Genomic DNA, 22,173 nt, shown 5'->3' with positions numbered 1-22,173 from the left:
AGGGAAGTGGAGGTTTTCCACTGGTCTTTTTTGATTGGAAATGTTCCCATGATTTGGGTACAGTTTGAGTGTCATTACAGAGGTCCAGTTGGCCCTCAGATAACCTACTGTGCCTATCAGTGTAATCGGGACCAAGTCATTGTGTGAAGTAAATCATAAACAGATGGACAACTGTGTCATGCTGCTCTACAAAGGGTAGAGGAAAGCAAAGACACAAAACAGCGCCAGAACATGACACCATGATAGCTTCACTAAATCTAAGCGTGAACAGGCTTAGGGAAATTTCTGTGTTCCCAGATGGAGAAGAGATAGTGTAAGGGAAGAAAGGGAAAGAAATCCTTGAACAGGCATTTGCCAGGATTTGTCGCAGACAGCTTTATCTGAGTATCTAGAGAGGTTTGTCATAGGATAGTGTCATGGTAGCAGACACCCCTGCTCACAGCCAGTTCCCCACTGAGCTTGGGGTAGTGGGTTTTGGACTGGCATCTAGTTTATTTGAAAGATCCTCTTCATGCATTGGAGAGAGAAAACAAAAAAGCTGTTTTAAGTGCTATCAAGTTTTTTCACATACCAATTGTAAATTGCTTTGTTGTACCCAAGGCAGTCAGCACTTTTCAGAGGGAGCAGAAGAGGAGCAGTCATTGAATAGCTTTGGTCAGAAAAGAAGTTTTCTCCCTTTCTTTCTCCATTTTTCATATTTTCAGCTAAAATGTGAGAAGTTTCAAGAGGAATAGACTTTTCCCTCATGCCTTGTAGAAAGGACATACACTAAAACCTGGAGCTAGGAGTGGACATGGAATAAGCCATGTTGCCAGTCAAGAAATGAGGCAGCAAGTGGGAGTAACACAGAACGGGTCCCACCTAGGAAAGTTTGCCAGCACTGTCTAGATAGGGAGAAAAGGGAGGTGGAGGTCAAGAGTTGCCATGCAGCTGGGACATACCAGTGCTCCTGTGCTCCAAGGCTTCACATGACTCATCAGTTTTAAACCATACATTAGAAAATTATTTCTCCCTTTGGCTCTGACTCTTCACTATGGGGAAAGTCAGGGAAGAAGGGTTAAGATTTTACCTGTATTAGGCAGGAGGTGCAGGAGTCTACAGCAAGAAATTGGAAGTTAACACCAGAAAAGCCTCTTTACTTTCTGTACTTTTAGTACTATCAGTTTCCCAAGGACAGGCTGAGCCCTGAGTTATGATCTTGACAGCTAAAAACAAACAAAGCTCCTTTTTGTTTCAGAGATATTTAAGTGCCTTACAATGGATTTCTTTCTTTTTTGGTCATTTTAAGTCTATGCATTCAGAGCAGCATTTGCTGCTCACAGGAGTCACACTGAGGCTGAAAAAACACACCAGGCTACTTAAGAAGGCTCGAGTTGGTGGGTGCTCAACTCAAGGTTGTAAATTGTTGGCCTCAGTCTTCAGCACCTCTGCTGGCCCCTTGTGTGCAGGGAGGGAGTATTTACCAGGAGCACCTCACACATGCATTTGGAAGATGACCAACTAATTAATGTTTGCTAAACGCTTCACAAGCCTCAGGGGAAAAGCAACTATGGAAAGGCAAAGTTTTATTATTGTTGTACTGCACCTAATGTACATAAAATGTTTTCAAGGCATCAGGCACTACATAAATGTTGTATGGTATTAAAACTGACCTGCCCTTGTCGGAGCAAATAATAATTACGCTGAGTGATGGGAGAATCTTGCAGTTTCTTTGCTGTGAATGTTTGCCTGTTTACTAATTCAGAAAGGGTCTCATCCAGCAACTGCTGAAGCCAATGACTTAAGCAGCCACTGGCTTAAGCCCATATTTAAGTATCTGCAGAAGGGCAAATTAGTGAACTAATTTATTTTGTGTAAAGCTCTGCTCTCCTCGTAGGTTGGACCATGCTCTAGGGCATATTTCCCCAAACTGCATGCCTGGGGCTGAGTCACCTCTCAGTCCGTAAGGCTGCCAAGCGTATGAGGCCATAGAGATGAAGAACAATCGAAGAGGACCTCACTACATAGCCCATATGATAGACTCTATTTGCAGCATGAAAATTCATGCTGATGCCTTTTAATATAAACGTAATGTGAGGAAATGAACATTTGATTAAACTAAACACACGGGCCTTTTATATGCAAGGCCCTAATTTAAAACACTGTCACCTCCATATAGAAAATACCAGCTGGAGCAGGAATGATTAAATTAAATCATCTGGCTCTTATGTGATACCATGAATGTCTGCTGAGGGGAAAAAAATCCCTCTTCCTTATTCTTGTAGATCTGCAGCAACCACCAAGGGACACGTCTATAGCAGGAAGGATTAAGTTTTGCACGAACTTCAGTGCTTAATGTGCGTTGGACTGGTGACATGCCCTTTGGACAGACCTACCCCAGTTTTATAATTCTCTTTCTCAGCCTGTTGGGCCTCTGGCAGTCCTTTCTCCTGCTTAATTTCCTCCTTGCCTCCCTCCCACTGGGATCCTTCACCATTCAGCATTTCTGCCACCCAAGTAGAAATTTTGATTGTGTCAGACAAGTGTAGAAAGAGAGACTTTCAAGCCTCGATGGGCTGAGGAGAGAACCAGGAGGGATTTCCTGGGGGCTGAGTGGTTTTTACAGAGGTGAGAAATGGGCAGTCTCTGTGCCCCTGATGGGCTTAGCCCCGTGCAATGCACGGCTGCAGATTATATCACATCCCCAAATAGCTGGAGCGAGGCACACAGTGCATACAGGTAGGGAGCCACTTCTGGAGAGGAGCTGCTCTTCTCCACCAAACCTAAGGAAAGAAAACAGCATAGTGAAGGTGCTTGTGTATTAAAAGCTGCCTGGCTGGGCACCATGGCCTGCCCCTTCCTTCATGGCAGCAGAGTACCCCAGACGCCCAGTCTCACTCCCAGTTATTTACTCGTTTTTTATTCAAGGGCAGACACTTCTCTTGGCACGGGAGTCTGGGACTACGTGGAGCTGACAAATTCATGAAACTGAGATTGAAACAGTTTTTTTCTCCTTTCTTTTAGTTTGTAGCTTGCCTCGTAAAGGATTTCCGTAGTGATTTTCTTCTCTTTTTCCTGCCTCTCTTTTTTTCATATCTTCTACCTGATGGCACTCATTCTGTTCTTGCTGATCACCATGTGTCACTAGTAATGTAGGTGGAAGAGAATTTCTGAATGTTTTGGTTGCAGCTTTTCTGTTTATCTGTTTGGTTTTGGGACACTGTTCAGCTTCAGGAAGTATTTTTATCTCACAGAAGTTTCCTTGTGAAGAGTGATGCTACGAAGACCTTGTTTTAGCGCTGCGAAAGCTACTAGAGGTAGTGCAGGTCTGTCTTCTGTCAGGAGCTGAAGTCTTTGATTCTAAAACCAAAGTAACATTAAAGACGATCGACACTGGTGTAACATTATGCTTTCTGGCTCTTTCCCCAGCACTATTGGGTACATACTTAGAACCGCATTTTCCTTTCCCTTACACTGATACAACCCCAGGGAGCTGCGTGGATTTGCACCGAAGTAACAGAGGGAATTTGGCTGCAAGGTCTGCGTGTAATGTGGTTATCGGTGCGTAACTGGTGTGCCAGCCTTTCCCACCACCTCGGAACTTGGCCTGCGAATCGGCGCCTGCCTGCGCCTGTGCTCAACGCAGCTTGCGTGGCGAGGGACCGGGTGAGGGGGAATGTGAAGGGTGGGGTTAGAGTGAGTGAGGGTGACTGGCAGGTGATTTCAACAGAAAGCCGTAATACTAATTTTATTTGGCATGCACGGTCTTCAGGAGAAGCCAGGAGGGTTTGTTTAAGCTGTCTGAAGCACTGGGAGCTGTTGCAGCTTGGGAAGGGCCTCAATGAGCAAAGCAATGCTCCCAACCCCAGTGAGTGACCACCAAGGGTGGGGGTGGAAACCTGCATGCTGCATTTCCATTTGAATGACAACCCAGGCAGATGAGAGAGGTGACAGGTAACCCACATGAAATAAAGAAATAAAGGGAGTATGTGAATAGCCTTTGCTTTCTTCTGGGGAAAGAGGCATGAGGGCTTGGAGCTGAGGACTCTCTTTAATGTTCATTTCTGAGAGGATTCAAGAGGAGGTGCTAGGCAGCTCAGGAAGCCTCTTGCTGCTGCATCTTAATCTGAAAATCAGGCTTGTTGTCCTATTTTATTGTTCCTGAACCTCGTTCTCAATACTATAGTCAAGGACTGAATATTTTGCTAGAAGAAAGCCTTCTGTAGGCCTTTGTCACTGGAAATGGCCAACAGACACTTGGTGATTTGGATAGGCTCTTCTCTATCTTAAAGCAGTGTATCTTAAAGCAACACCTTCTGCCATGACCTGCCTCCTGGGACAAGTGGGAGTCAGGAACTTCAAAGTCCTGTTTCCCCAGCAGTGATGGCTGGTCCTGCCTGGTGCCATGCCTCAGAGAGGCATCTCACTTGGCAGGTGCAGGCTGGACTGCAGAGAGGTTTTTCAGTAAGTTTCACATGAGGATTGCCTTAAGCATTTTGTTTAGTATTTGGTCCAAGTTCTGAGGATGAAGCCAAGAAATTTTACTTCACCAACTTTGTCCCTATTTTGCTGCCTGACATTGTAGAGAGGTTTTACTCTGGTGCTTTACAGGTATTCCAGCATGTTGTTGTGGATGTGGTAAAAGGTGAGGCAAGCTTTCTTCAAGTGAGTTAAAGATAGGTGCCTGTTGAACCACCCCATCCCTTTTTTCCATTGCTCTGCATTTTGAGTGCTGTCCTGTGTCTAGCCTTTCCTTTCTTGAAATGGTTGTTAGCAAGGTTTTCATGGGGCAACCCTAACTTGACATAGTATTCTTGCATTTCTTCTCTCTCTCCCAGGCTGAGCATGAGACACAGGCTCTAGTTCTGTTAGGGGACGAGTAACTCCTAGAGGTGACCGAAGAGAGATCAAAACCCCAGGCAGATTCTTTGATCTATCAGCAGCTTTGATCAAGAAACATGATTGACCCATTTGTGAATCCTGGTTATGGCTACGATCTGAATAGCTCTTTTGGCAGTTTGAAAGGGGGGTGGGTGAGAGTCACTGGGGATGATGCTGGCTTGTTTTTGACTCCTATCCTATTGCTATCCAAAGCGTACATTTTGGGGGACAGCTGATGTGAGCTGTGTAGCTATGCATACGCAGATAACTGATGGATCTGCCTCTGCACTTAAGCAGATCTGCACACCATCTCTCCAACATGGACTTTGTCACAGTCACACCTGCCCATGAGGCATTTGATTTGGATTGCAATTTCTCAGAAACCGCAGCCGGTTCAGTCTCAGGCCATGACTCAGCAGTGCTAGGTATGAGGAATGTGGTCTCTGCAGCCTCCACTGCTTCCAAATCGATTTCAGGTGCACGTCACACTCTGTCAACTACACAAAGTTTTCTCCAATTTTTTTTTCATTTCTGGCTGCTGAGCACCACCAGACCATGACCAATAGGATAAGTGGAAATCTGTTATTCACTGATGTGTAGTGGGATTACCATTCCCAAAACAGAGGTGGTGGAGGAGGATCTGTGCCTCACTCACCAGCTACTTTGGGGAAAAGTTAGTATCTCTTCTTAAACTGTCGCTGAAGATGGGTTCATGCTGGACGTTGTATGGAAGCAACTGAGGTGCAGGCATATGTTCCCTTCAGCTGACTTGGCTGTGGTGATGCTAACCACAGCCAGCAAAGAGGAGCGAGCAACTGGGAACAGTAACATCTCAAACTGCAGCAGAAAGATTGGCCAGACCTCTCCTGTCAGCACTTGGATTCCCTTGGTGTTCATTGAGGAATTAAAAGTTAACCGAGGGTGGTGGCAAAAAATAGGTTTGCTTGCCTAGAAAACGCTAAAGCCAATACTGAGAAGCAGAGGTGGACCTGAAAGGCAGTTATCTCTCTTGGAATTTGTATGGGGATTAAAACACACATCAACCTTGTAGCACATAGGCAATTTTATAATCACTGCTGGTGTTTCACCCGAGAGTACTCTGTGGGGTAAAGAATTAATTTCGCACCTTTTTTCTAAGGAATCAAGGCCTGGGATTTGCTGTCAGTCATAAAGCAGATGCTTTCTGGGCCTCAGAAGTGATTGAACCGTCTGGGATGGGTGAGGGTATATCACCACACCTCTGGTAATCAAACCGGGGAAACATGCACGCAGAGAAATGCCACAATATGTGACATGGCCATTTCACTTCCATGTCAACAGGAAAAGGTACTAAAAAGCTGTGCAAAGCATAAGACAACTGCTGTGCAAAGCAGTGGCTGCAAAATTAAAATATAGGATGTTTTATTACATGCAGTGTGGTGACTCCTTTCTCCCCCCCATCTCTACTTGTTATAGAAAGGAAACTCCTTCTTAATGAAAAAACACACAATCTTGAGTAAGAGGCAATGCAGACTTTTTTTTTTTTGCAGAGGGTTAAAATGGCATCTTTGCACAACACCACCCGCTGCCCCAGCAAACCTGCCAGCAGTTGAAAGATATAAATAGGGACATTTAGGGAGAAAAGCATATTTAAGTTCCTTTGAAATGTGCTTGGCTAAAGGAATATTTTGAAGAGAGGGAGTAGAAAAACAAATGGAAAATATTTTCTTTGAAAGGGGAAAAAAAGCAGCAAACTGTCCTTCCTAAATAGAGATACTTGGCTGGTGTGTACTTTACACAGCCCTGGGTCAGACCTTGCAAACAACTACTAAATTAGGTCCATCTACTTTGATGCTAAAAGCATGGAAGTGCCAATAATTAAGTTGCATCAGATGTAGGAAATGACTGATGTGTCTGCCATGCTCACGATAGCAGAGTTCACTGTGCTGCCATTTGACCGACCTCTTTTTCTTTATGTAAGCAAAAGGAATTTTCTTCTAAGGAAAATCAGTTGGTTTTGCACCTTTGTTTTGTTTCCTGAAATGCTAATCCCCTGAAGGTATAGAAGCTATTTGAAAGAGCAAATCAAAGCTCCCATAATTTAGTGTTATATTGTTTGTTGATGTATGGTTTGATTTAGTGGCTACTTATTATATCAGGTTACCATATAATTATCTTAATTATTGACTCCAGAAGTAGAGGAATTATGAGAGAGACAGGAAGGCCCAGTGGAAAGAGCATGGCTCAGAGAATCGAACACATCACAGTGTGCTCTTGGCTCCACCACTCATTTACTCTGAGCCTGAACTCTTCCCTCAGCCAGCCTGTCCATGAAATCAGGAGGGATTGCAGGGACGGGACTCAGATGCCGACCCAGGATTCAAAGACATGCAGGAGAGCAATATAAAAAGGTCAGAGGAAAGTTCTGAGAGAGAGAGATGTAAAATTAGCAGAAAAAAATTAATATACACCACAGCATGCATTTGCATCAAAGTGTGGAGCGCCTATGTGGTCATGGAGAAGGGTAGTTTTGCCACCAAGGCCTGCAATTTGAGTCTGATCACAGTTCATTTCCAGCCTCTGCTACTGATTTGCTGTGCGAAATCAGGTAGCCCTTGGATCCCTTTCTGCAAAAAAAGGATGATAAAAATCATCCTTCTGTCTTTGGTTTTAGCTATTCAAATTATTGGACCACAGCTCCTCGCACAGCCGTGGTTCTCATGACATTGCTGCTGTTTGTGGCTTTTAGTCTCATAGTCCTTTGTCTGACAACCATTGACCTAAGCCAAAGGTTTGAGTTAGTAGGCACTACTGTAATATAAAAGCAACATTGAAAGGCTGTCAGTGCAGTCTATACCTCCTGTATTGATAGTATTTGACATATACTGACTAAATACTTCATCTATTGACAAGCTGAGTTGCATCTTTTTCCCTAAGAGAGGAGCAGACACACTGGTTCTGCTCAGCCTGTGCAAATTACTTTCTCTGGTTTTGCTTTTCTTCCCTGAGCCAAAAAAAGGGGATAATAGAGCGTATCTAGTTCCTTCCTAGAAAAGATCAGTTAATGTGAAATGGTGCATGGTGGCTTAGTGCTGAATAAGTGGGATACCCTAATCCGGCAAGGTATCCTCATTCTATTGTATGCCTTTTCTGCATACCATCTGGAGTTGTTCTCTGCTTAGTATTTTCAGTACGTACCATATGTTTTTGCATGAAAATTCAATAAAATATGCATTATACATGAAAAGTGCTGTAGTAAATAAAGGAAGGGTGGAATCCAGTCCCCTTTGTGAACGGCAGGGCCCCAAATCTTCATAAAAGGTTTAGTCTGGTCTGACGTCTGTGCTTTTCTCCAGTTTACTCCGTGTCAGTCTTTAGGAGATGCTCTAATTTAAAACAAAACTCTGCTTTCCTGACGTGGTTATTAGATGTACTTTGGCTGCCCTCTGCTGAGAGCACTAAATAAGACAGGGAAAATGTCCTTTTTCCCAAGGTAACAGTGGGAGAAATTCTCTGTTCATCCATGTGCTGAGTCGTGTCACTGCTGCTTGTGGTCGTCCACGGTTTGGTGTCTTTCGCTGTCTGTTTGCTGCCTGTCAGAGGGCAAAGTCTTCTGAGCTACAGCCCTGTTTGGGTTTTAGTGCCCACCACTCTGGGTGGTTTTGCAACCTTGTGAAAATGTGGGCTCAGGCATTGCCCGCCATGCAAAATTAAGCAGCGTTGCACAGGGGGTGGCCATGGGAGGAAACAGGCTTCTCTCCCCAGGCACTACTGCGGTCCTACCAGGTGGGATTTGGGCTGTACCTCAGCCCCCTCTACTCTGCAGAGCAACGCACCGCCACGTGCCGTTCCTCATCGGGGTGCTGGTTCCTTCCAGTGTCATCTCCTACCCCTCTGCAGGCTTCACAGCGCTGGCACTGTGCTTTATTTCTCTAACTGGGAAAGGGCAAAGGGTTTGCTCCAACATCAGCAAGAATAACTGAAGGACTCGCTGTTTCTTGTGAACAAAGTGCTCCTGGTCTGCCAAACAAGGGCCCTGTGAAGTTTTTAGTGCATGTGTAAAACAATAGCTCTGTTGTAGTCACTAATGCTCTCTGTAACGCCCTGTTTTTAATACTTCCTAGCAAGTTGATTTATTATTATATCTTCAGCTGGGCTGCACACCAGCATGTTTTGATGATGAAAGGAATGTTATACACACATTTAATTACTACCCACATTTTTGTATAATTTTGTCATTTAACGTTTTAGATGAGACATTGAGTTCTTCTACAGGAAAAATGCTTAGTAAAAAATAGATGATTGAAAAGCTAATCTGAGATGAGTTTGGCACTCTAAATGTGAGAAAATGTAATTGTTCCTTTCTTCCCGCCTTTTCAGATGGTCCCTGATTACCAAAATGTACAAGAACTCCCTTATCTGGACATGGTGATTGCAGAAACATTGCGGATGTACCCACCTGCATTCAGGTATCTCTTTTTTTTTTTTGCACCCTTCTGATTCTACAGGGTAGATCCCTAGCTGTATAAAATGGAAATCTGCTGTTGGAAGACCAGTGCGCCCTTGGTCTCTGTGCCAACATCAATACTGCTTGTGCATTTGAAAGATATAATGTGGTCTATTGATGGAAAACTGGCTAATACTGGTATTTCTAAAGCAGTTTTTTAAAACAGATTGGCCAAGATTGCTTCCTCACCATTCTTCACATCCCTTGTGGTTGGAGGATGGAGCCATTTTGCAGCAGGACTGGCCTTAGAAACCCAGACGCCTCTCCTTCCACGCACCTTGGGCTTCGGGGATACGGAGCAAAGCCCTACCCTAGCCTGTTGGCTGGTGGATGAGTTACCCTGCTGGTCATTAAGGCCCTGATCTGTGGAAGGGTTGCACATGCACTAAGCTGTATGTTACATGTGTGTTTAACTAGATGTCATGGTTTAGCTCCAGCCAGCAACCAAGCACCACACAGCCACTCGCTCAACGCCGAGGTTAGATAGGGCAGAGAATCAGAAAAAAACTCATGAGTTGAGATAAAAGCAGTTTAATAAGACAGCAAAAGAAGAGGAAACAACAATTGTAACAATAACACTAATATTACTGATAATGGAATCTACAAAAACAAGCAATGCACAATTGCAACAATTGCTCACCAGCTGGTGATCAATACTCTGTCCCCGAGCAGTGACTCCCACCCTGTGGCCAGCTCCAGTTTAAACCCTGGGCATGCCGTTACATGGTAGGGAGTGTGTCTTCGGCCAGCCTGGGTCAGCTGTGCCGGCTGTGCCCCCTCCCAGCTTCTTGTGCCCACCCCTCCAACTCACCCCCCCTCTGCTGGCAGAGCGTGGGGAGCTGAAAAGTCCTTGACTTAGGGTAAGCACTACAATTACCTAGCCACAACCAAAAACATCACTGTGTTATCAACATTATTCTCATACCAAATCCAAAACACAGCACTATACCAGCCATCAGGAAGAAGAACCAACTCTATCCCAGCTGTAACCAGGACACTAGGACCCATACTGTTTTGCACTTAGTACTGTGTTATACTAATATAGCTAAACTAATGGCTACGTCCATTGAACTTTGAAAGTTTTGCCCCAGTTCGCACAAGACTAATTTTACTAAGTTATACTGATGAACTGAAAACAAGGGGGAAAAAAGTTAGAAAGCTGTTTGATTGCCAAATTTCCAAGTTATCACAAGCATAAATGCAAATGTTAAGAATGGAACTTTTCAAAGGGGTCAGCCAGTTGCACTGCCTCTCATAAAGCCAGGGGAAAATTTCAGATGACTGGAAGCGAGCCAAAGCTGAGCTTGGCATGAGAGCCTTTGAAAAATGTATGCCACGATTGCAAGCACCTTAAAATAAAAAAGCTTAAAATGATATTCTCTTTTACATGTTCACAAAGATCAGAAGTCAAGATTTTTCCATGGACATCTGCAGGGTTGTTCAGAGAGTAAATACCAAAGATACTTGCTCTTGGATGAGATGATTGGGCTTTTCTATGTTATACGTGGTATACAAGTGGAAATTGTTTTGCCACTTGAAGCGTCAAGGATCTTTGAGTTTCAGCTGAAACACTGGGAAACAATCAATGTTTGTCAGATGGGAAACAGAATGAGATTGGAGCAAAGTTGTTCCGAAGTTTCGGTTGGCATTGTTGGTGCTGTTTATTGATCTGGCTTTTACTCTGATGGATGTGGAATGGGTAGGACAGCCCAGTGCCTCAGAAAGATGCTAATTGCCTATGACAAGGATAATGCTGAGTTAGGGGAAAATTCAGTAGCAGCCAAGCTTGTTATAAAATGAGTTGGGTGTTTTTTGTTTTGTTTTTTTTTTAAATGAACTTAGTAGCCAGAGAACTTTCTTCCCCAGCACTCATGTTTCCACTATCACCAAATTCATGTAAGGATGAGAAAGATGGCTTGTCAATGTGTTTTTTAGCATGCCAGTGTTTTGTTCCAGGTTTGGAGTCTCTGTTATTTATTTGTCTGTGAGAAAGAGAGATGGGTGACAGCACGGAAAGAACGCGTTCCTGTAATGATAGCAGACTGACAGCCCTGAAACTGAAATCTTTGTTCAAGTTTTTAAGCATAGCATGGGGAGCAGCAAAGAGAGCTCCTGCGTGTCGTCTCACCCCTGTGCTCCCAGCTGGTGCCAGAGAATAGCTTCTAGGCTGAGATAGCAGGGCACCCACCTGGCTCTGGGCTGGCTTGGGGTCTGTAGCGACCACTCAAGCAACAGAAGATCTAGATCAGGATCCGCCACCACACATTCACACCCACACACCATTTTTTTCAAGGTTTACAGACTCAGGCTCAGCTTTGGCAGGTGGCTTTTCTCAGTCTTCTTGTCACGATGAGGTTCCTAAGGACAGTGCTACTCTGTCACCTGTCACCACAGGGTGGGAGGAAACTGAAGAGTTTTGTTCCTAACGTCATGCCTATCTTTGATGAGTGTATGTGAACTGCAGTTTTCCAAGGCTTGTGAATTGGTTGTACTTTTGTAGAAGCAGAACACTTAGCCCTAATATTAAAACCATCCCTTGCTAAGTTTCAAGTTCTGTCCCAACACGGGGGAGCTTCTCAAACAAACTCAAAACTATATTTGATATAATTTTTTCCTGAAAGCAAACCAGCATACTCTTTCAGATTGTTATTAGAGATGATTGACACATTTCATCTGCAGTTTTCATAAAAAATGAGTCTAAAACCAACATTAGCAGCAAACTTGCAGTTTAACGGTTAACACTTTGGAAAACCGAAAGCAACCAGAAATGCTTTACTGTGAAAAGGGCAAAAGTTACCCAGCTGGGTTGGAGCTGTGTGCTTCTTAGGTGGAGATGAGTGTAACCTGAGAAAACACTAGCATCAGCAACGGATGCTGTATTTATCTTCTGGGAAAGTGTTACTCCTGAAATTGGGGGTCAGTCCAGCTGAAGAGATTGACTTTTATGGTTCCCTCCTGCTGTGTTTTTACTGTTATTAGTCATCTGGGATACATGACACTTGCTGTTGCAGGTTCACTCGGGAAGCAGCTAAAGACTGTGTAGTGCTGGGGCAGCGTATTCCAGCTGGGGCTGTCATTGAAACCGCGGTTGGACATCTCCACCACAACCCTGAGTTCTGGCCAGAGCCTGAGAAGTTCATTCCTGAAAGGTACATGGAGTATTACTTTCCATTCTTAGGTTGAAGTCCTTTATTTGGGCCTGTTTAGATCAAAGGCCTGCCATAAATGCTGTTTCACGCCTTAGGGTGGGCACAGGACTCCAGCCTGTCCAGTGGAGACACCAGATCCTGCTGCTCCTTCATAGCTACAATCACCCTCTATTCACCCGAAGCAATATTTCCACTAAGAGGAGCACAGCTTAATTTAGATCATAAAAATATGTTATTTCTACCAAATTAGACAGGTGGTGATAGTGGTGCATCCCACAGAGGGTGTGAGGTTTGGTCAAGGTTGAAATGTGGCACAGGTTTTCAGGCCCGTTTCAAAATCAGATGCTGCAAATAGCGTTGCCTCTGGATGCAGAAATTCTGAAGTGACATAGTATATTCCCTGGCATGGAGGTACCCAGGAAACTCATTCAGCTCGTGGCTGGTTTAGAGCAGCCGTTTCACCTGAGATCTTGTAACGGTGTGGGTACACTGTGAGTGGGGAACCTATCTCATCTCCCACTGGGAGTTTGCTCTCTGTCCATAAGTTAGGATCCTGAGTTCTTAGCTCTGCTTGGCAAGACATATTTTCATTTATTCTCTTCAGCTGTGGTGGGGGCACTGTCAAGTTGTGGTTTTGTACCCTGCCCAATCTTGCAGATGCTGAGTTGAGCTGACAGGGAGAGTTTCAGCTGATGTGGTGCTGTATGGAAGCACAATTTAGTTTTGTGGGCAGCTATATTTTAAGCTGTTCTGTGGGCACTTGCATTTTAAGGTACCACTATGTTGAAAAGCCTACTAAGAAAAAAAGTGCATTCTCCACAAACAACTGGGTGTGAGGCAGGCAGCCCAGAACCATCTTTGCCAGTAAGATGACACATGTATGGTGTAGGTGGGTTTGCCTAATGCTCCTTCTGGAACAAATCTTGGCATGTGCTCTGTCAGGGTTAGAGAAGCCCAGAGTTTTTGCCTGGGGAGGAATTTTAGCAATAACTGGAAATCGGGGGGGTGGGGGGTGTTTAGCAACACTTATCTAGAAATGCTGTCTTAATTGTTTTTTCACCACTTTACCAGCAGTATGAGAGCACATTACAGGGTAAAATGGATAGTGGGAGCTGCAGTCCCCTTGACTCATATGGTGCCGTTTGTTATGAATCTGAGATTGATTCCCTTGGAAATTTACCTGAGGAATGAAGCATAATTACTAACACTCTCCCCAGCTTGTATCACTTGATAGTGTTAATAAGAATTATAAAATAAAAGCTTAACAAAAAATAAATTAATTCAGCTACAGCCGTTTTCCCTTAATATTTAATTTTGAAATCTGCCTCAGGAGTAATACAAGGGAAACTTTAAATTTACCAGAATGATATATGGGGGTGAGCAAGGCAAGAATTGCATTAACCTGTTTGCATGGGATATGCAACAGTGCTCAGTACATGAGTTAATGGCCATTCAATCTCAAATTACAGGCTATAGATAGTACTTTCTGCAGTAGTATCTCAATCTTATTTAGGATATCTAAGCATAGGGATGGGGTTAGCATAAATATACAATGTTATTTTTTTTGAAACCTCAAAATAGCCTGTATTACCTCTCACCTCTTTCTACCCTGCATGAGTTCTCTGAGCCTTAGGAGTCTAAAGTTCTTGCAAACTGTATCCAAACAGATAAGGGATTTTTAGGGATGACCCTATACATGAAGGACAGAACCTTTATCCAACTACAGAACTGGAAAAGTAGTTCTGTACTACCAGAACAGCTCCAAATACCTTACGGCATGGGAGGACTACGTAGATTTCCAGGGAAATGCCATCGCTGTAAAGGTTTGCTTCTCTTAAGGAACCACTCTGACCAGTGACTCAGCACAGGCCAGGATGAGCCTCACCTTGTTGATTGTGCATTGACCCTAATAACTTGTACAGACTCAGATTCTGTACTCTTGTCTGTACATATTCTGTCCAGTATACATCCATCTTTGCAGATGCTGGCAAACAGATTTTACTTTTTTTCCTCTGGATGGCTGTTCAAATAGGCATTTTGTCACAAAAAAAAGAAAGAAGCTCATTTCTAATGGGTTGATCAAGTATTTTAAAGCTAGCTGGTTGATGCAGATCTGCATACAGACTGCCACAGTAATCAATTTCCAACTGGACTGAGGTACTTCAGCTCTAAGAACAGAACTGTCTGCAATTTCAGTGTTTCCCAACTGGGAACCTGGTCTCTTTGGGCCAAGAGCAGAGAGAAAGGCTGTACTGAATTGTAGTAACTGTCTTCCATGGCCTGTCCAATCCCATGAGATTTCATCTCCCCTTGCAAGCTTCTAAGAGAAATTCCCATTGATCTGCATCTGTGGTGCACAGCAGGGAAGCACTGTTGCTAATTCTAGCTAGTTCACAATGCAGCCCATTAGTTTCCTCTTGGCTGTAATCTCTCCCTCATACATGCAAAAGTCAACACAGCTAGTATATCTGCACCTGAAGTTATCATTCTTCTGAGTGTGGTCATCAGATGAAGGCAATTCATTAAAGATAGATTGGAAGTGATACTAATGTCTGTCTGTCCTTTGCTGGAATCACCATCTGGCAAAGGCTGATGGCCATAAGTCAATTATCTGCTTGCTTAAGGGTGTCAGACCCATCAGGACATGATCTGTCAATAGTCCCCTTGACCTATCCATTAAGACCAATTGAAATAACCACCTTTTGAGAGGTAAATGAAAAACATGGAATCAGGAGCAAAAAGCATTTCTTGAACCATTTTCCATCTCTGCACCTTCTTAGGTTCACAGAGGAGGCCAAGAAGGAACGACATCCCTTTGCATACCTACCCTTTGGGGCAGGACCCCGTGGCTGCATTGGCATGAAGATGGGTTTGCTGGAGACAAAAATGACTCTGCTGAGGATTTTGCAGAAGTTTCAATTTAAGACCTGCCCAGAGACTGAGGTTTGTAGATGCAGAGGCTTGAAGGCCACATTTGTCAACTTCAGGGAGTTGTCAGTGTGTCCTAGACAGGACGACTGACTTGCCTTTGTGACTTTCTATTCATTTAAGAAAATTGCTAGAGCCACTTCCATAATAAGGAGGGACAAGAGACTCCATTAGAACATGGACTGCATGTTTTAATCAAGATGTGGTTTAACCTTTATGATTTTTCTAACAAAACAGTTAAAAACCCCTGCCTTAGTGCAGATCAGTGTAGCAACACCTCAGTCAAAATACCTTGATTTATACAGGGTGAGAATGGGTATACATCTTTCATGGGATCTCAGCACTGTAGTATATGCCTATTGCTATATACACTGCACCTGGCACTTAGCAGCTCTAGAGTTTACAGAGTTAATTTCTTTCTGTTCAGATCTACAGTATACCTGGGAAACCACTGCCTCAGCCTCTGGCTGTAAATTCTATTTAATATTATACTACCACAACTGACTGTAAAACAAGTACTTTACAGCTTTCACAATAATCTTGGTATGAATTGGTCCCCCAGCAAAAATATCTGCCTATATGTGGGGTTGTTATACACACATAAACAAATACATACAACTGTACATAAGATGTTCTTTTTTTCTTTCAGATTCCTTTGCAGCTGAAATCGAAAGCCACACTTGGACCAAAAAATGGAGTCTACATTACGCTAGAATCTCGCTAAAAGAAAATGTATGTTCTGAAGCCTCCTGGGATGGGATCCTTTGTTCAGTGATTCAGTGGGTATAATTATTTTTCAAAACCCCAAAGACAGGTAGCAGCCTGAGTCCCACTTGGTGGTCAGCAGGTGCTGCCTCACTGCCCTGCTGTGGGAGATCCTCCAGTCACTTCTTAAAATGAGATGTGGGCTCCACAGTCATTTGGTGGTTTTCAAATTGCTGTGAATAGTATCTGTAAAGAAGCATCCCACTTTCACTTGCTTTTCTACATTACACCTCCTTTCACTCATCTTTCAGAATGCTTTTTTCATGCTCAAGTTCAATGAACGGAGCAGGTGTTAAGCATACACTAGATTTACAATAGATTTTAATTACAATTCATCATCTTACACATCCTTCTCATGCACTTACAAGTCCCTACTCTAGGAAAAGCCCAACAGGCACCACAGTTATAGCAGAAGACCTGGAATCCAGTACATAGGATTTTATCCTGAACTCTGCTAAAAATCAAAGCAGAGTCTCCTGCACAATGCTTAATCTTTCTCTGTGTCTGTAAAGTGGAAGGAGTTGCACCTTCTTCAAGCTTTTGAAGTGATTGGAAATACACTTAGATTAGAAATTTGTACTTGGCACATTGCATCAACATGATTGAAGAGGAATGAAGAGTTCCCCTGTTTACGAGTTATGTTCCAGTAGCTAAGACCAAAGAAATGAGGTGGCAGCCATTTTGCTGGCTACTGAACTGCTGTTGAAAAGGTGGGGGGGAAAAAAGATACAAACTTAATGAAAGCAGGACCACTGGAGGAAATTTAAGGGTATTCAGAAGATGTTGGTACAACAACTGCTTCACTGCTTCGAGGCCTTTCCTTTCCAAGCATTGCTGTTGGCACCATCTTGTCTAACTCATTGACTTAGGGAAATTAAGAGCGCTACAGGCACGAAAGCCAACGTCAAGGGAGTGGGATCCAAGATCATCAGTCCCAGCAGCTCTCTTGATTCCTTATGTGACTCTGGAGCAGGTCATGTCCCAAGTGCCTCACTCCACTCGGGAAGGAACTTGTCTGATTGTCAGCTGCAGCAGTACCATGGATCCATTCAAGCTGTATGGCTGTGCACATGCGTCTTCACAGCCAAAGCAGCAGTACTCTTCACAATTCCCTCCATGCTCTTTCCTACTCCTCTCCAAAGCCCTTCAATCTCCACACAGCTAGTGGAGCATCACCCAGCAGTGATCAGCTTACCAAAAAAAAAAAAAAAAGACATTTCCTTCAGTGGGCTCCACAAATTGGTTGGCTGTACAACAAAAGCATGAGAAGAGATGGACTCAGTCTCAGGGTCCTTCTTTTTCTTTTTTTTAAGTTTTTATAAACAGCAAAAATTCTTACAGCACCATAAAAATAAAGCAGCACCTTTTGGTTCCTTGCAAGTGTTGACCTTCTGCCTGCTGACGTACTCTGCTCAAGGTTTCCTTAGGTAACAGCATCTTTCTTGGTGGTATGCACAGATTAGTGTCACGGCAGCAGTAGGAAGAGACTGACTGCTCAGCTTCACTGCAAGGATTGCTGGAAGGAGCCATCTGCTCACTGATCCCTAGATAGTTCCCTAGTTTCTCTCCAGCAAGCACCTTTTGCTGCCTTCTTCCCACATGCTGCCTTAACACTGATCAAATTACTGTATCTTGCTCCTGGATGATTTTTTTCTTTCTTTTTCATGGGATTTTTTTTTTTTTTAAACTAGAGCTGTACAGGTAGTAGTGGTGAAGTACTGACCTATCAGTCATGGAATTGTTCCTACTTCCATGGAGCATCTCTGGCATGCTAATAAAGTGCCCTGTTACAGACACACTGATAATATGAATTACTGGTGGAGTGATTATTATTTATTTGAAAAGCAATATACTGTATACACCCTAATTTCTACACATTAGCCATCATTTTTCCCTCATGAAAGTAAGTAGCGTGCTGGCAGCTGATTTACTGTACAGCTTATACATACAACTGGCAAAAAGTTGGATGGGCCTTGCCTAAAAACATCCTCCCTACCTGAATGAGCAGGAAGCTCATTCCAGTCTGAAGTCAGCTGTTAAAGGCTTTTTTGTCCCTTCAAAAAATTTTTACTGTTTTTCTTCCTTACGTGACTTAGCAGGTCATTGTGTGCTTCATTTTTGAACAAATACTCCAAGCCTAAATCAAGCTTGTCTGTCTTCAATACACTTTTGTGTCAACTGTTCTACAGCTTACCTGAATGCTGTTTGTGTCCTCAATATTTGTCTGAGAGAGTGCCACTAACGTGCAGAGTCGTTGAACAACTCATATTTTTGTGCCTGAACAGAGTACTATCATCTTTACCATGTTGACTCCACTAGAGAAAAACAGTACTGCAGTGACTGCAACTGTGCATCACATTTTACAGGCTTGGAAACTGCACCAACAGTCTTTCCCAGACACTTCTAAGTTGAACAAGGATAGTATGTGTGCAATGAAACTCACTTGAGTCTGAGCTAATGTTTTTTCAACTGTCCTGGAAAATTTTCTGGTTAGGAAGTATTATCTATTTTCACCTGTCAATAGAGCAAATTCACATATTCACCTGGAATGGAGCAAATATTTTTGCAGCTGTGGGCCAAGCCACATTTCTGGAAGTGTGTCATCCCTTGTCCTACATGTAGGCCTAGCGAGACAGCTCGAGAAGTAAGACAGAGAAAAAGCTGCCAACTTTCCAGTCGTATAGGAAGAGACCCAAGCCTTTTTTCCTTTCAAACAATAGCTGCTGATACAGTCACCAGGCACTGTGCAGCCTTCCATTTTACCAGAATACTTAATGATGCTGGCCCTCTCCCTGGCTGTGCGGGCTCAGCAACATACCTAAAGAGTGAGCCACGTTGAAGGGACCAGTGCTGCTCTAGCCCCCTAGAAGTACACATTTGCAAAAAAATGAGACATGAGACTGACAGCAGCTCTGCAAACCAGAAACTGGTAATATCCTCTTAATCACAATGTGTTTGTGCACCCGTATAACACAGTCCCAAACCGATCCTAAGCAGAGTTGGCTTTAGTATTCATTAAAAACAAACTACCAAAAAAAGGAGTTATGTTTATAGTTGCAACATCAAAACACAACTCTATATCCTGAAGTCATGATGGCTGTTAGCATTTGTGGTACAGCATGCTTCAGTCAACAGCAGTTGGTTCTAGGGAAGGACAAGGAAAGTGATTTAAAACAATTTCTCTCCTCAGAAACAGTGTGTTGTCTTGCATTGCTGAGCTGTGTGTTTGTATAAAATTGGGCGTGTCTGTTTTACAAAGGGACTTAGTCATTCTTTGACAGATGATATGAAGTAAAGGCTGCTTGGTAAAGGAAAACTATTAAAAACATCTTCTGGGACTTTGCAATGATTATGGAAGGCTGTCAGTATGAAGTGGCATTTTTAATGAGTGCTGAGATATAAAAACCTTTGCAGTTCTGTACTTTACAAATAGTATTCCTTGAACAACTGAGCTGGGTGTTAAAAATTATTATGCTTGATTGATTGTAAATTTGAAAATTTGAACTATCTATTCTTTCCTGGCATTAAACTGCAGAATTTCCTCTCTGTGTGATACTTTCTGAAACGACCACCTTCTCTCTTCCCTTTGTTAAATGATACTTCTGTCTTGGACACAGATTCACCTTAGGTAAGACTCTCCTGTGCATTTACAGTAGTAAACATGCTAAAGGAATTTAAAGCTGACTTACTTACAAACGGTTTATTTCATTGCTTGGTTCGCACTGGCCCCACCCTGTCTTCTGACTGTGAAAAGTTTGATGCGTCTTTAAGATGTTTGCGCCCTGCATTGCTGGGTCCTATGGCTACTTTCAAGGAGGGAACAGGATTCCCTCAATTGCTAGGATTTCTGCAAGTAGAGATGAAGCTGTAACCAGGCCTGAAACAAGAAGTGCAAAGGAGCTATTCAGGCCCGTTAAGCCTACCCCCTGGCAAAAAAGGTAAGGACCAGTAACGCTGGCCATATAAAACAGCCATCCCTCCTGGCTTTCATGCTGGAAGAAGTATTCCAAGTAAAGCAGAATTTCTACAACTCCCACTTGCCCTTTGGCTCAAAGACGGCTCTGAGAATTGATTTCTAAGCAGCAAAATGCAAGCACTGAGCACACTACCATAGCTGATAGGTCTCATCCACCTAAGTTCATCTTATCCATCACACCTACTTCAGCCAGGCTGCAGGTAGCTGACCTGGGTAGTGTACTGCCACTCCTTTGCTGCTGCCACTTACACACAGGATTTTGACACCCACATCTTATAAAATGTAGGCAGAATATCACAACAAACCTGATTACAGGTAAAACTCAATGGTGTGGTGGGTTGACCTTGGCTGGCTGCCAGACCCCTACCCAACCCAGCAGATGGGAGGGTCAGGGGTTCATAAACTACTACGCTCCATGCCACACTACTAGCATAGCAAAGTTGTTTAGCTTCTGGTGTCTTGCCATCTGTCTTGCCAGGATGGACCTGTTATCAAAAAAAGTAAACAACCTTCACAGCTTATCTTTCTTCTCACATAGTGTAGGAGAGATTTTTACACTGTTCCTGCTCCGTTTCTTGTCTTACATAGCCAAGAGATATCCTCCTCGCTCAAAAAAGAGGTTCAATATTAATTTTTGTCTAAAGTTTAGATTTAATGCAAACAACTCTTTAATCTGTTCAGTTCCAAATGCAATCCAAACAGCTATAGAGGGACTCCACTACTTAACAGCAGCATCTTTAAGAAAGTTTCCAAGAACTCAGAAACATAGGGAAAGAAGGTGCTTTTAGTATTGAGAAAAAAACATTACAAGGAATTTAGTGGTTTGAATACCTGTTTATTTACTACTGTCATGGATTAACCCCAGCCAACAACTAAGCACCACATGGCCACTCGCTCACACCCCACATGGCATGAGTAGGGAGAGAATCAGAAGAGTAAAAGTGAGAAAACTTGTGGTTTGACAGTTTAATAGCTAAAAGCAAAACAAGGAATTCAGCACCACTTCCCATCGGCAGGCAGGTGTTCAGCCATCTCCAGGAAAGCAGGGCTCCGTCACGTTACTGTTACTTGGGAAGACAAACACCACTACTCCCAAGATCCCCCCTTCCTCCTTCTTCCCCCAGCTTTATACGCTAAACATGATGTCGTATGGTATGGGATAGCCCTTTGGTCAGTTGGGGTCAGCTGTCCCGGCTGTGTCCGCTCCAGTTTCCCATGCACCTCCAGCCTCCTTGCTGGTGGGGTGGTGTGAGGAGCAGGAAAGGCCTTGACTCTGTGTAAGCACTGCTCAGCAATAATGAAAACATCTCTGTATTATCAACACTGTTTTCAGCACAAATCGAAAACATAGCCCCATAAATGCCACTATAAAGAAAACTAACTCTATCGAACTAAAAAAAAAACCCCTAACTCTAAAAAACTAAAAAACTAACTCTACCTAGCCAAAACCAGCACAACTACACACAAGAAAGTGACAACTTCAGTCTCAAAAGTGGAAAACATGGCCACTTTTCTTTTTTGTGTGTTAACGAAGAAATAATAGATGACAAAGGAACACAACCTGCCATTTTTTCCAGTTATTTTACTTACTTACATACACATTCACACTTAAACATTTCCTCCAAGAATTAAGTTAAACGTTTTAAAAAAATTACTAGCCATCAAAAATGTTATTAGAAAAATATCTCAACTTTTTCCATGAAAAAAATGCTTGTTTCAATTTTCTGGTAAAAGATTAACATGACTTTAGCTATTGCAGTTCTTAGCTGAAATGCTGGTTATGTTCAGAGGAAGAAAGGCATACTACCGGTATTTTCATTTGCCATAAACGTGTAGATGAACATGTTTTTTTGTTTTGGCAGAAAAATCTTACTCTGCACATGTATGAAAGCTTTCAGCTGCACAGTTATTTGCTGACATGAGATTTATCATGTATGTTCTATTACAAATCTTTCCAAAGAAAAAATACATCAATGTGCTTTTCCACATCCTGTGTTTTACTGGGTTTA

General features: G+C 43.1%; 1 protein-coding gene across 1 annotated transcript in view; it reads left to right on the top strand.

The window, feature by feature from the left end:
• Positions 1–16,147, top strand: part of TBXAS1 (thromboxane A synthase 1) — a gene marked incomplete at both ends in the record, with an annotated part of 233,929 nt that extends 217,782 nt beyond the window's left edge. The window contains 4 exons of the mRNA XM_082013978.1: positions 9,220–9,308; positions 12,358–12,495; positions 15,276–15,438; positions 16,073–16,147. Of these exons, the coding sequence (XP_081870104.1) occupies positions 9,220–9,308; positions 12,358–12,495; positions 15,276–15,438; positions 16,073–16,147 (465 nt within the window). The remainder of the gene's footprint in view (positions 1–9,219; positions 9,309–12,357; positions 12,496–15,275; positions 15,439–16,072) is intronic.
• Between the last annotated feature and the right edge of the window lie 6,026 nt (positions 16,148–22,173).

The sequence above is a fragment of the Phaethon aethereus genome (genome assembly GCF_964289735.1).
Source record: "Phaethon aethereus genome assembly, chromosome: 1".
NCBI classification, from domain to species: domain Eukaryota; kingdom Metazoa; phylum Chordata; class Aves; order Phaethontiformes; family Phaethontidae; genus Phaethon; species Phaethon aethereus.
This window is presented reverse-complemented; position numbering and strand designations above follow the sequence as displayed.